The sequence below is a fragment of the Euprymna scolopes genome, chromosome 31 (genome assembly GCF_053919585.1).
Source record: "Euprymna scolopes isolate OS-2025 chromosome 31, ASM5391958v1, whole genome shotgun sequence".
Classification (NCBI taxonomy): Eukaryota; Metazoa; Mollusca; class Cephalopoda; order Sepiida; family Sepiolidae; genus Euprymna; species Euprymna scolopes.
The window spans coordinates 68,425,727-68,441,152 of record NC_136512.1 but is presented as its reverse complement, the minus strand read 5'-3'; the positions used below and the strand labels follow the sequence as shown (position 1 = coordinate 68,441,152).

The following is a 15,426-nucleotide window of genomic DNA, read 5'->3' as shown; positions in this document are numbered from 1 at the left end:
GTTGCCCCTACATTGACCAAGGTCTTTGCTGGTCTTTGCTTGACACTTGTTGCCCAGGCCCCGAAGGGCGACGTGTTCAGGGTTTATCTAGAAAATTGATCCGATCTTGTGGGTCACAAGATTAACATACATAAAAAAAAAAAAAAAAAAAAAAAAAAAGTTCCTTTTATAGAATTTTCAATTTTGCGGAAAAAAAGGAAATAAATCATGCAAGTCAAATCTAAAAGTCCAATACATCGTTTACACAAATTGAAATTAGTTTGAAAATTCTATGCCATCTCAAGCGTTCGAATCGATGTATTTTGTACATTGTTTAGTTTATTTATAACATTCTACAAATTTAGGTGTTTGTGCACTAGGTCTATCAGAACTTTTGGCGAATTTTTGACATCCCTAACACGAAACTGCGAATAAAATATAAAAATTCGTAATTTTTTAAAAGTGGGTTGTTTATTTTCTTTATGGATTATACTTCTAAAATAAACTATTAAAGTTGTATTAAAAGTTAGAAATTTCATTAAAAAAAAAAAAAAAAAAAAAAAAAAAAAAGATTAATGAAATTGAATTTTACGAGTTCAGTATTTTTCAATTTTTAAACTTTAAAAATCTATCAAAATGTTTCTATTGATTCTATTTTTACGACATTTTCAGGGTCAATGTGAAATTTTATGCTCTTTCCAATAAATCGAATATAATATTTTAGACAAACGTTTTTGTTAATTCACGCCCCGCCCCCACCATTTTGAAATGTCTTAAAAAGAAATAATTTACTCAAAGTTTTGTATCACAAATTGAAGATAAAAGATTAATAAATAATATATTCAGATTTTTTTTTTTTTAAAGTGTTTTAGAAATTTACCTATAAAGTCCGAAGTTTAAAACTTTAAATGAAACCTTGGTCCTTGCTCCTTTAATTGAAAAAAAAGGAAAAAAAGAAAAAAAAAGGGGGTTGAATTACATTTTTAGAGTAAAGAAAGACAGGATGTCGAATTATTCAATATTTTTCACGCAGTTTCTGACACACCTACTTATGCACTTAATGTTACTATGCTATTTCAAGTTTTACGATATCTTATTTAGGTCTTAAGTACAGAATAGTTTTCAAACACTCCCCATGTTAAAATAACTTTCTAAATAACGTCATTATTTTAGCATGGTAACATCAGTGCATAATTACCCAGATTTATTTAAAACTAAAACAGGAAGTCCGGTTTAGTAATTGGAACATTTTTCAAATCGATCGAGGCTAGATTTTCACCCGACACCGGCACGGTCGCACGCACTTAGGGTGGCCTGAATCGTCTTATTTTATTATAAAATGGGTGCTTTGCTTCTACACTATAGGGATAAAATTTCGGAAATCGTAATACTGAATTTCACATGAAAATAAGTTTTACGTATTCCTCGTATTTTAAAATGATTGTATCCAAAAATTACGAAAATCTATAACGTCGAAAATTAAAATTGAATTTTATGAAAACGATCGTAAGCACAGGACAGTTCAAAAGTGAGGTAATTTTCCCATTTCGATTTAAACAAGATGGCGGTAATTTTTTACCTGCTACCACGATTAATTTTTTTTTTTAATAATTTATTAGTATTCAGGTAATACCGACTGCATAATTTGCAAGCCACCATTGTAACTTATTAGAATTGACAAAAAAAAAATCAGTTGAAACAATTTTACCTGAAAACTCCATTTATTATTGATTACAAAATCTTGTCCCAATCGTGTAGAAGCGGCGAAAAGCGCCATAAAATGTTATCTTTACGATATAGAAAAAAAAATGACTTGCTATTAAGCGCAGTATGCAGCAATTTTAATATTAGGCAAGGTAAAAAAAAAAAAAATATTGATCAACACTAACTTTTAACATCGACAAAATAAGTTGAAATCTTAAATGGTGTACTTAGTTCCTACCTACGCCATGAGACTGTTTATATTGGGAGTTTATGATAACACTGACCCCATAATTCCTACAAAAATTCTGATACCTCATAACCCGGCTACCAAATTAAAAGATTCTTTTTCGTGTTGGGCTGCTCAAAAAAAAAATCAAAAGGTTGGCGATGAGGACGAACACGTGGTTACATAATGAGCCACGGCGGCGAGAGAATTCACACGTGTACACAATTAGGAAATAGATCAAAGCAAATTTAGTTTTTAATATGAAATACTAATAAGATCTCAAAAAGGTTTCAGATATTGAATAATCACATAAGAGATTTCTTGGCCTTCATGCCAAGATCAAAGTACAGTAGTGGCCTAATTGTTTATTTTTGCTTAGTTTGTAAACGTTCAGAGCGAATTAAAATAAAAAAATAAAAAATAACTCGAGTGTAGTATCTGTTCCTAAAATGCTGCACTTCAATTTCTTGTTCTTTCTCAGTGGAGGAGAAACCTTTCATGACCGAGACAATTTTTATTTTTGTTCCTTTTTCACCACGTTAAAAAGGACCCCGGGGTCTAACTCTTGTGGGGAGGCATTGTAAATAGGAACAACGAGGAATTGGTAAAATGTTACCAGAGGTAAGACAAACTACTATTCTACCTACCTGGATAAGTTGGGTTTTAACTTATTTTAAAGCGTTTATTTACTTTGAAGTACAAGTAGTGTCGAATGTTAAGTTAGAACTAGAAAAAAAATGGTTGACATTAGATCATCTTGTGAGGGGGGGGGTCTCGATAATAGCTTAACAATCGAAAACTAGTAGAAATCCATAATAAATGTCACCAATCATGCGACAACCAGTAATTTGTTTAATTTTTTTCTTTTTTAGATTTCCCAGATGACCCTCGAATGCCATGTTTTTTTTTTTTTTTTTCTTGTTCTACACGTATTTCAAAAATAAAAAGGCTGACCTCTGAGTATTCATGACTTAAGAGAGCGGGGGGGGGGGTCACTTTCTCGTTATAACATTCTGCTCCATTACTGTCGATTTCCTTACCGATGTGTCACGTGATTAAAACGCAAAGTGAACCCCCTTAAAAGCAATTGATTTTCTTCCTCGTACTTTTGTTCCCCTAAAGTGCAAAAGGGCCCTTTTAAATTAGTTTGTAAAAAATTATCCATGTACGTACACGGATATATTTATCTTACAAAGGTAAGATAAGTATATCAAAATTTTTATTAAAAATAAAATTTTAATTATAAAATTATGCATTGGCTTAATTTAGGGAATTTAAGTGCCTAGTCCAGTCACTGACCTCAATAGGATTGAGTAAGACAAGGTCAGTTTTTAATGTGGGACGAATCAAACTCGACACTTGGTTGGTTGGTTGGTTGTTTTTACGGCATATCAACCCTTTTCAGGTTATTTAATGCTGAATCCAAAGATTTTGAAGAAAAAATTTTTTTAATAGAATATATTTGTTGTTTTCAAGTCGGTTTCTATTTAACCAATAGTTGGGACCCTAACAGGTACTACCACTCCGGGTCAGAGTGGACCTGGGAGCAATGGTAATGAAAGGGTGGCTCCACACTCCCCAAACCCGCAAGATGGGGCCTCACCACTGGATATAGTTTAAGGTCATATCCAGGACTTCGACACTTGAAGTTTCACATCTCGCGGCAAATTTAGAAAGCCATTCTTAACAGGTGACGATGTGGATGGGGGGGGTGTTAACTTCCCTTGCCGCGGATGGAACTTTAAAAACAATTTGTCGGGAACGTTAAACTGTACAAGCGCCTCCAGCTCCCCAAAATGAGGTATTCTGGATTGGACAAAAATAAAAACTGTCCCAGTCTTGAAGGACATAGTTACTGTTCATAAAAATTGTTTTCATTAATAAAATAATTTCGGACTGCTACACTTTGGTATTCCCTCCTTGTTTCCCCCCCCTGTCTCCTTGATGTGTACTTAACATGCAGAAGTGTAAATGCAATGTTCTCAACTCCCCACAATTCCCAGTTAGAAATGATCTCTACTAGTAGCCGTTTTTGTTCAATTCGCAATATTTCTTGGGGAGTCGACTGGAGGGGTGATTTAATTTTTTTTTTTTTTTTTTTTAAGTTGACTAAAATCATATTAGCCGGCGGCCGCTGTTAAAAAAATGCAAGGTTAAGGAAAAAATAATGAACACTAACGCTAACCTCACGTCTAGAATGACAATTTTCCCGAGAATGGTTACTTGTCTTACACTATATGGTCAAGGGTGCTTAAGATGCAGCCGACAGATTGATTTTGTGCAAAAGAAAGCACCAAAACACCGGCAGTGTCCGTGATGTCTATTAATCTGGTCGTCCTAGGATTACTTACAGGAAAGCTATCAAAATCTGCAGCCTCGGAAAGATTTGGAACGGCTCCCCCCCAAATCCAACAGTGTAATCTTGTTAAAAAGATTTCTCTTTCCACAGTTAAGAACAGATTGAAGGAATTTAATTTGCCAGGCTGTGTTCTCAGATGCAAACCAATGATTTCCGTAAACACAGAAAGCGCCGTCTGAACTACGGAGGCAATGAAGATCATGACTTGGACTGCATCTTAACAAGCACCTGGTCAAGAATGTGATTATTTCATGTTTAATTACTGTGACCCCCCCCCCCGCCCCCCATCACGTCATCTTTTTCCATTGAGTTTGCGTAATCCAATGAAAAAACATTTTAGACCGACAGTGTGGGAGCAAAAGGGTGACAATTTTTACAAAGCTAGTAGGGAAACCCTACGTTGCCCGGGATTGAATGAGGATCAACGAATGTTACACTAATATTTTTATTATCGGTGAAAACGACCATTTTTCGATCAAATCGATTGATTGCCTACTCTAGTTGAGAACCCACTTGCGGAAATCGGGAGACAGATTCACATGACTCCTCAGTGACAGTCTACAACACATTGTAGTCTACATTGCATTGTAGACAATCTGGATTTCATACAATGGCTTGAAAGTTTCAAATTAAAGCCAAATACCATGGTTTAATTGTGCTCTAAAACATTTCGAACACGCCTTCGTCTTATCAAAGAACTTACTCAGGGCCCTTCAAATGCACTTGTGATGTAAGGTTGTATAAAGTTAATTTGGGTAAAAATCGAACAGTTTCTTTGATTTTTTTTCGCTTATCGATACGTATCGAAGGTGTTAAGTTGAATACAAAGCAATTATTAGCTTCAATTTAAATGTCTGAAGACGAGCTCATTTTTGCGGTAAAATAAAACATTTTCTCACGCGTATTTGTACAAAATAGTTGGTGTTTAAAGTTCCGGCGTATTTGTCTCCCCACGAGGGTAGAGTTTGACATTTCTTTTTTTTAAATGCGAAGAAAATTAGGCAGATATGCAGTATGCACTATGCAGTAGAGATAGCCTCTAATTCTTGCATTACGAAAAAGGAACAGCTTTTAAAATTACACCCTTACGTTACACAACACGTGATTAAAATTTAAATTGATTACGAACGTGTATCTTTTTTTTTTTAAGCATTTACAAAAGTTTGGTACTTGAGGAGTGTGGACTTATGCGTAAACGTTTGCTTTCACGGTCCGCTCCCTTAGCAGACATGATGCGCAGCCGCAGAAGGGTTTCAGTAGCCATTGAATTACGTCAAGTAAAAATTGGAATCAACATCTAACTTATATCGGACTTATAGTTAAACTAAATTTCTTTAACTTTTTCCGTGCGCTATTTTATTTCATCTCACAATATTTTTTTTTTTTTTTTTTTTTTTTTTTTTTTTTTTTTTAAATCGAGCGTGTTTTGTTTTGACCGAGTAAATTTCATTGCTTGTTTTTATTTTATTTGTTCATTTTAAATTTATTTTGATTCATTTTAAATTTGTTATTTAGTACGTGTAACACTTTGGAGTTTAAAATCAATTTGGCATTTTTCTTTGGCTTTTTTTTTTTTTTTGCTTGAAAAAGTTTTCATGGCTAAATAGATCATTGAAAACCTTCCGCGCAAAGGCAGTTCTTGGAAAGCAAAAGTTTACGCAGGGTCCGGGTCCACACTCCTCATCAAGTACCAAAGGTTTTAATTGAATTACATTTTACTATGCAATAAGTCATATGTTTGAAAGGTTGATCTTCAAAATTTAATTACCGTTTTGGTAGGAAAAAGAAAGTCCACTGATGTCGGCCTACTGCTTCGAATTCAGAACAGAAGCATGTAAGCGAGAAAAAGCGAAAGTAGAATCAGGGAGACGGCAGCTACGCGAGAACCGGGACATTGGATGTGGACGAAAAAAATTGCAGTCTAGATGGATTTTCTCAATCTTTTACTAAGGACAGAAAAATACGATGTGGAGTACAGACAGAACAGATACTACACATTGCTCCTAGCCAAAGAAAAGAACTGTTCATTTATAAATTAGTGGCGTTCTCGCAGAAATTATGGTTTAGAAGCATAAAATGAATGAACTAGACTTTCAGCAAATAGACTTTAGGCATATATTTTACAAATTTATAGTTTAAAGGCTCCAAAATCATTTTCAAATAGTTATCGCTTTGACGCTTTATAAATCTAACGGAGTTTTAAGTAATTTTGAAACCTTTAAGCAAACAGATGGAAAGTAAGTTTGGTATTTATGCATGCAGAATACGAACAGTGATATGATTGTCAAGTTAAATTCAATTTTCACTGTATCTGGTTCATTAAATTAAGTAAAAGTACAGAATAGTTTACAAAACGCCGCCCCACCTGTTAAGATGGAATTTCTAAACGTTATTTCAGCACGGTCCGTATTCTGATTAAATACCATAGAAAGATGTTATTTGTTTTTGCGATACGTTTTGAATCAATTCAATTATTTAAGAAAGTGCATTTTCACCTAAATGCGAGTTGGGAATATTTTTCCTTTTAACCAATTTGGTACCCCCATATGGGGAGCGGCAATGCTCAGCGGCATATATATTGTTTCTAAAATATTCACTGACACGTTTCGTCGTCTACGACTCCAAGTGTCTGAAAGAGTATATTTTTTTTTACACTTAGTTATAAATATTTAGAATTATTCAAATGTTTGGTGTTTATATAGATTGCCACCAAAGATTGACACAAATTCAAACTAGTTTTTCGTTTTATTTTTAAGATTTAATATTTGCATTGTTGTTCCGTTGTAGTTGATTGGGGAGGGGGGGGGGTTATTGCTTATTTTTTCATTTTCAGTCACGTGGACTTTCTTTTCACGAGTTTTTGGAGGATGCTGAAAACGGAAATAACGTTTAAAATTCCAGCAAACGAGATATGAAGAATTTTACGTAAATTGAGCACCCACACGTTGACGCTCCTCCAACAAAAATTCGGCAAATGTGTATTTCAGCGGCGTAAATTCAAGTTTTACTTGGCTGGTGGCCATAAAGTGGGTGATCATTATACGTTAAATTATAGAAAAGTGATACCCCACCTTCTTTAAACTAACATTTCTTCATATCTTAGAAACTACTCGTTTGCTGGAATTTTAAACGCTATTTTCGTTTTCAACATCCTCAAAAACTTATCTTAATTTTCCAAGTTTTTTTTTTCTATAGTGTGGAAAGTCGATTGTCTGCTCCTTTCTGATCTTATATTCCAAACATTCCCAATAGGTGTCGTTAGCAGTGTATCATTCAAAAACAAGACGGCGTGAAGTTTTTATTCGCTAAAATGTTTCATAATATTTGATTTTCTTAAAAAATAAATAAAATACACTTGATCGATTTACGTGATTTTTGGAACATGACATTTTCATGTAGTGACAAGTAAGTACGTACATTAAAGATTTTTTCTAGATTTTTATAGTAAAAAAAGATTACTTGTGGACCATTTATAGACTTCCAATATTTTTTTTGTAGATTTCGGTGTGCTAAAAACCAATCTTAAAACCGTTTCCGTCGCAAAAAAGTTTTCATGATATGTAATTACTTTTTCGAAACGTGTGATCACTTTTCCATGTAAATTTAACTCAAAATGAGCACCCACTTTCTGGCCACTTGAGAGAGCGCATTTGTGTTTGACTAAAGTTTTTTTTTTTTTTTTTTTTTTCTTTTGCATGGTATTAACCTCTGAACTCTGGGACTATTTTCCATTTCACAGCCTATCCTTCGTTTACGCTACGCACGAGCATAAATGAAGGGAGCGACCATTAAATGTTTCTGCTGGTCGCTGTGGTTCTCAACGCCCAAGGAGTACCAATATCTAATATGGCCGACCAAACGGGTGATCAAAAGTCAGATCGAGCGTACCGGAAAACGAAATGAGACCAAATTGACAACTAGCCTTTTTTTTTTTTTTTGCTTGAACTTTGCGCTTTTCGGATTATTTGGTTATGTTTTATTTTCTTGGTGGATATTTTTTTTTTTTGCAGTTTTTTTTTGGGGGGGGGGGGAGGGAGATTTTTTTGCCAGAGATTATAGTTATAGGTAATTATTAACAAAATTGGTGCAAGTTCAGATTAGTAGCACTGGTAAACAAAACTGAGCATCTTATTTTCTTGAATAAAAAAGAGCTTACTCGACGAGAACACGACTGTTTTTGCTTTAATAATTATTTTTTTTTTATTCAAACGTAAAAAATTCAATTTGGCTTGAACTTTGCGGTTTTCGGGTTATTTTTTTTTTTAGCCGGATTTAACTAACAAAACAAAAACAATTTTGGTGCTTATGCAATTATGTTACCGTTATTTTTTATGGTTTAAGTGCCTTGCCCAATGTTTAAAGTGTTTCTAATGTTTTTACCTATAACTGATCGGCCATATTTAATATTCTTCATTGGCTATTTGAGACACATTTTAATCATGATTTTTTCTAGTTCAGATGGGTACAGTAAATAAACTTAACTCGAAATGACCCCTAATGTACTAATGTATAACATAAGGCACAGAAAAGAAACATTTATAATGCGTACAGTTTTATTTTCTCATAACCACCGTACGCTTTCAATGGATATTACCACAATTAAATTAACCCCCTCCAACTTGCAGTGCTTTCCTTTTGTATTATTTCTTTTTCAGCTAATTTTAAATTTTCCACCCCAAAAGTGCTATAATGTAGTTTTGAAAATTAGAAAATTCGGGTTTGTATTACTGTACACAGATTCGAAAAAGTTATCAATAAAAAAAAAATATATATATATATATATATATATATAACAAATAAATGTCATCAAAGGCAAGATAAGTTACTTCTCTACCTAACTAGATATATTTTTCGTGTTTTTATTCAATGTAACATGTTTATTCAGCTCGAAAACCATACAGTGTTTACCGATGTATGGGAAAATTCAAGATGGCGTCTGACTCTTTAACACGGTAAGTTTCGGAAAAGGTGTTATAAATAAAAAAAATTGAATAAAATACTGTTAAAACTCGCTCAATAAATGTTACTGTGACATAGTTGACATATTCGGCGGTTTTTTTAACCCTATTTTGTCTAGTTTTTTTTTTTTTTTTATAACATCTTTTCCGAAACTTACCGTGTTAAAGAGAGAGTCCGACGCCATCTTGAATTTTCCAATACATCGGTAAACAATGCATGTTTTTCGAGCTGAATAAACATGTTAAATTGAATAAAAACACGAAAAATATATCCAGTTTGGTAGAAAAGTAACTAATCTTGCCTTTGATAACATTTGTTATATATTTGTTTTTCGACAACTTTTTCGAATCTATGTGTACAGTAATACAAACCCCATTTTTGTTTTTATTCAACTCGAAAAACATGCAGTGTTAACCGATGTATTGGAAAATACAAAATGGCGCCCGACACTCTTTAATATGGTAAGTTTTGGAAAAGGTGTTATAAATAATAAACTAGATAAGATACTATTTAAAAAACACCGAATATATGTCAACTTATGTCACGGTAACATATGAGCGAATTTCTAACAGTATTTTGTCTAGTTTATTATTTATAACATCTTTTCCTGAACTTACCGTGTTAAAGAGAGAGTCGGCCGCCATTTTGAATTTTCCAATACATCGGTAAACACTGTATGCTTTTCGAGCTGAATAAACATGTTACATTGAATAAAAACACGAAAAATATATCCAGTTAGGTAGAGAAGTAACTTATCTTGCCTTTGATAACATTTATTTGTTTTTTTGACAACTTTTTCGAATCTATGTGTACAGTAATACAAACCTGCTTTTTTCTTGCTTTATTTCTTTTTCACCTAATTTCAAATTTTCCGCGGAAAATTTGTACGCCATGTGAGAAGGCAGTTTGTTGAAGCCATCGTTTATGCTACAGCGGAAGCTGCAAAATGGTGGAAAGTAGTTCGTGGGTTAATACCATGCAACCGGTAAATTTTCCAAGTTTGACTATCAGATTCATTGTCAACGACCTCAATTACCTATAAAAAGACAAATTAGAGTGGTCGGTGTTCTGTTGTAACGTATCTGGATATTTACCTTTTGAAACCTTTTAGCCAATAAACACTAAAATTGGCCAGAAAGTGGGTACTCATTTTAAGTTAAATTTAAATGAAAGTGATCACCCACTTTTCGAAAAAATAATTTCATCATATCAGGAAAACTCTTTGCGACGGAAACGGTTTTCAGATTCGTTTTTAGCACACCGAAAGCTAAAAAAAAAAAAAAAAAAAATTTCGTTACATACATGTAAAATTTTACCGAAAATTCAAATAGTTCTTAAAATTTGGTTAAAATAAAAAAGTTTCATCCGTCTTTGTTTACATTTACGTCAGCTGATATTTGTGAAATTTGTATTACTACACAGATTCGAAAAAGTTGTCAAAAATATATAACAAATGTTATCAAAGACAAGAGAAGTTACTTTTCTACCTAACTGGATGTTTTTATTTAATGTAACCCGTTTATTCAGCTCGGGAAACATCGTGTTTACCGATGTATTGGAAAGTTAAAAATAGCGCTCGCTCGACTCTTTGACACGGTAAGTTTGGGAAAAGGAGTTAAAAATAAAAGATCAGACAAAATACTGTTAGAAACTCGCTGAATATATGTTATCGTGACATAGGCTGACATATTCGGTGAGTTTTTAACATTATTTTGTCTATTTTTTTTTTTTTACTCCTTTCCCCAAACTTACCGTGTCAAAGAGAGAGTCGGGCGCCATTTTAAATTTTCCAATACATCGGTAAACACGATATTTCCGAGCTGAATAAACATGTTACATTGAATAAAAACACTAAAAATATATCCAGTTAGGTAGCAAAGTAACTAATCTTGCCTTTGATAACATTTGTTATGACAACTTTTTCGAATCTGTACAGTAACCCGGTGAACGAACGAACGTTTACAAAGCAGTTAAAGCTCTATCCTCCATGTTAATGGTTTCTACATGATATTTTAGCCCCCCCCCCCAGGAGAGCTTATACACTTGTTACCATCTACGATATTTATATTAAATTGTTAGTGGTCAGTACAAAATAATTACAAAACACTCCATGTTAAGAACGGCTTCCTAATTAAAGTTATTTCAGTAACCCAAGTGCATAAGTAACAATAAATGTTTCATGAATCCAAGCTTATTCTTGCGTGGTCACCTTTCAGCTGTTACAACTTAACGGATTTCACCGAATCAATACAAACAGCCATGGGGCTCGATCTATTCAAACAGTTTGTTAGTTAATGTACAATGTAAATAACGAAAAGTAACTTACCGTGAAGCAACTGTTGTTGTTGGTACAATTGTTTTACTAGATGAAATACTGACTGTGGTCGCCTCGCCAAAAGAATTTATTAAAAATACCAAAAGTAAAATGCCTAGCAAAAATTTCGGAAATGCAAAAGATGATAAAGGTCGAGCGGATTTTTCTGGTTCGTAAAAACAGGAATTTTGCATCTTTTGGGCGAAACATTTTCGACAATTTGAATAGCTGGTTCTTCTCGAATTTGGATCTTTTTCAAAATACATTTCTTCAGGGTGGGTTTTCTTATTCGTGCAGATCTTTTTAATTCCTTCGTTTAAATAAATATCGTCCTCCCTGTGTTTCCAAGTAGACATGTTAGATTTCAAACGCGTGGTTGTTTAAAACTTAATATTAACACTAGAAAAGAACAAACTTTAATATTAGAACATTTTCCCCCAGAAAAAAAAGGCTTTAATAGAGATCCCGCGGTTAAACTAACATTAACAAGTTGTTTTTATCAAGTATGCGATTCCATATAATAAGGAAATTTTTTGGAAAAGATATTTTTAAATATTTAAGGTCTTGTTAATTTTTTTTTTTTTAAATAACGTATTTTTTTTTTTTTAATAATAGTTAATATTAACAGTGAAGTAATAAATTATTTTTCCCCTCGAGGCTTTTAATAATTAAAACGCTTTAAAACAAATGTCCACCTAAACAGAAAACATTACTGGTAAAATTATAAACATAAGAATACAGATATATAGGATATATATCTAAATAGCATTTAAATAAATAAGTCTGGTAAGTAAGTAAAAGTAGGTATATTTCTTTCGTTTTTGTGACCAAATTGGTTTCCAGTATATATATGGAAGAAATAAGTCTAAACTTCTAAGTGGGACACTAGCGGGTTTTCGAAGCTAAGTAATATATTAAACAACCATAAGAACAAAATTTTCACTTATCCTACAGACGAGGTAGAATTGCGTAAATTAAATATATATTTGTAGTCCGTGGATCACTAGAAAATTAAAAAAATTCATATCAAAACAACATTTTCTTTGTTGTTATTTTTCGGAGGTTCCTTCCTGTCTGCTAGGGTTTGTAAACTGCGTGAAGCTCTCCCGTTTTATAAATACAGTTTTCGTGTCTGTGTATAATGAGACACGGTTCCCTGCCTCACAACAGCGTCATTGTTAGACAAGGGTTCCCCTCCTCGGAGCACATGTGATTATGATGCATCAGATGCATTCGAACTTTTCGAGTGTTTTTCGTAATTTTTTTTATTTTTATTTTACGTTATTTTTTGTTTTTTGTACTTTTTTTTAGTACTGGTTTTTGCTCCTCTCCTTGTCTTTTTCTGGCCAATGAATATTCATATTTACAATTAAAGTTATTTTGTGATTGGTCAACTGTTTTGTTTAAAGTTAAAGAGGGCGGGACATAATAAAAAAAAAAAAAAAAAAAAATTTTTTATTTTATTTCATTTTAAAAAATCTCTTAAACGTACTTACTAGGTACGGGCAAAAAATGGGCGGGCAAAAATAGGGGACCTAGTTTTGAAAGCCGATTTATAATTTTTTTTGTAGGTTTCCGACTACATTTTGCTTGTATTAGAAAGATTAGAGACTAAAGTTAATTTCCTAAAGGAAAAAAATATTTGTACACGTGAAAAAAAAAGTTATGAAAAATGTTTTCACGGCGAGCTAACCAATTCAGCTAAATTTTGAAGTTAAATAAATTCATTGTAAAAAATCTTTAAAAGATAAATATTAGTTTTCTCGGTCTATTTCAAAGATAATTAGTAAAGTCCTAAGATATTGAATTAAATAATAAAAAATAAAAAAAAAACTTAATTAGCCCTCAAAAAAGCAAGTAATTTACCGTTCGCCAAAAACGCAACAAACTAAAAAATGTAAACACGATTATAAGGAGGCCCAAAATTTCAGCCAATCGAAACCCTGTTTCAAAATGAAGTCATGATAGTAAAAGGAGGTAGGGGTGCTAGAGATTTCTTTTCTCCCTCCCCCTAGACGTGCATCCATACATTCCTATTCTGAACGTTTGTATCAATTTTTATCATTTTTTAATTTAATTATTTTTTATGTTCCTGTTTTTAAATTAATTTTTTTTTTAGTTATTGTTCGAGATTATATAAAAAAATTATGTTACGCCAAAAGTTGCACATTCTTGCGAGACCAAGGAAATTATTAAAATCTTGCATATAAAAATTATGCGAAATCTGTAATTTAAAAAAAAAAGTAGAAATATTTTGGCTATAATTTTTTTGTGTGAAACTATTAAATAAACAATGCTTAATTCAATGGTATCGGTAGTTTGAGAAATTCATTTTTCTTCAAGTTATATCGAATTCATTAATACGGACTTCAGGGGCTTTTCCCGTAATATTCCTGTAAAAATTATTTTATTTTTTTATTGTTACAAATTACGATGCTTTATTGATATAAAAAAAATAAATAAATAAATTCTTGCGTTTATATTTGCTACTGAAAATTATAACTTTAGTGAAGGTATTTTTTGTTTACACAAAATAATACATTTCCACTCAGACTTAAATAAAAATAATTAGTTCATTATATTCCGCGATCATTATTTTATAAATACTAAAAATTTCATTAAAATTGGGTATTTTCCTGATTTTAGGTAAATTTTTAATTAAAGGGAGGTGAGTCAAAGTGTTTATATATTTTGAGTATCGCCATTCATTTTGCCCGTACCTAGTACTTACGTGTCATGTCGCAAATTGTTCAAGTTCCAAAAATTAAAGAAAATGATTCAGTAGAAAAATAATTGTAAGTAAAAATTGTCGGAATTTTATTATTTTTTTTTATCGATGTCGCCATCAGCAGTGTAAACGGAAATGGTAGGGGTGTCAACATTTTGGCCAGTATGTAAAGTTCACTTTAGCTTCTCCCCTTCCTATCTTAACCTCGACTAGGAGTCCTTTGAGCCTGAAGGACCTTTTTCAGCTGGCGAATGTGGGCGTGTGTCACACACACACACACACACACACACACACACACACACACACACACTCTCTCTCTCTCTCTCTCTCTCTCTCTTTCTCTCTCTCTCTTTATACCATTTAAGTCCTCATAGACATCTCTCTCTCTCTCTCTCTCTCTCTCTCTCTCTCTCTCTCTCTCTGTTGGTGCCTTTCCCCTTTTCTTGGTAGTAGTATTCCATCATTGCTTAACGCTGATTGGCTTTGCTGTAGGTGTGTCAGAATTTTGGGGGGAATTTTTGACACCCTTAACACAAAACTGCGAATAAAATATACAAAACTCGTAAAAGTGATTTGTTTAATTTCTTTAGGGAATATGCTTCCAAAATAAACTATTAAAGTTTTTTAAAAAATAATATTTCTATTATTTTTTTATTTAAAAAAAAAGTGTTTACAAAGTGCATGCGCGTGCTCATGCAGCCATTTTTTCTACGTAATGAAATGAATTGAATTTTACAAGTTAAATTTTTTTCAATATAAAAATCTATCAAAATTTTTCTATTGGTTCAATTTTTACGATATTTGCAGGTTTAATGTGAAATTTTATGCTATTTCCAATAAACCGAATATAATATTCTGGACAAACGTTTTTTTTTTATTTATCCCCCCCCCCATTTTGAAATGTCTATTAAAAAGAAAATAATTAATTTTCTAACCTCAGATTGATATATCACAAATTGAAGATAAAAGATCAATAAATAAAATAATCTAATTAAAAAAAAAAGAATAGATTTGTTCAAATTCACCTGTAAAGTCAAAAGTTGAAAACCTTTTTAAAAAAAAAAAAACACGTTGATTTTTTTTTTTTAAGTGAAACCTCATATTTTGGTTATATTGTCCAGTAAATATCGGACACTTACGTCAATTTTTTCTATTTC

The 15,426-nt window shown here is 32.4% G+C and overlaps 1 protein-coding gene across 1 annotated transcript in view; it reads right to left on the bottom strand.

Moving 5' to 3' along the window:
* The window catches only part of LOC145255805 (uncharacterized), a gene marked incomplete in the record, with an annotated part of 50,034 nt that extends 37,211 nt beyond the window's left edge, over positions 1-12,823 (bottom strand). The window contains 1 exon segment of the mRNA XM_080114493.1: positions 11,554-12,823. Coding sequence (XP_079970619.1) covers positions 11,554-11,897 — 344 coding nt within the window.
* Between the last annotated feature and the right edge of the window lie 2,603 nt (positions 12,824-15,426).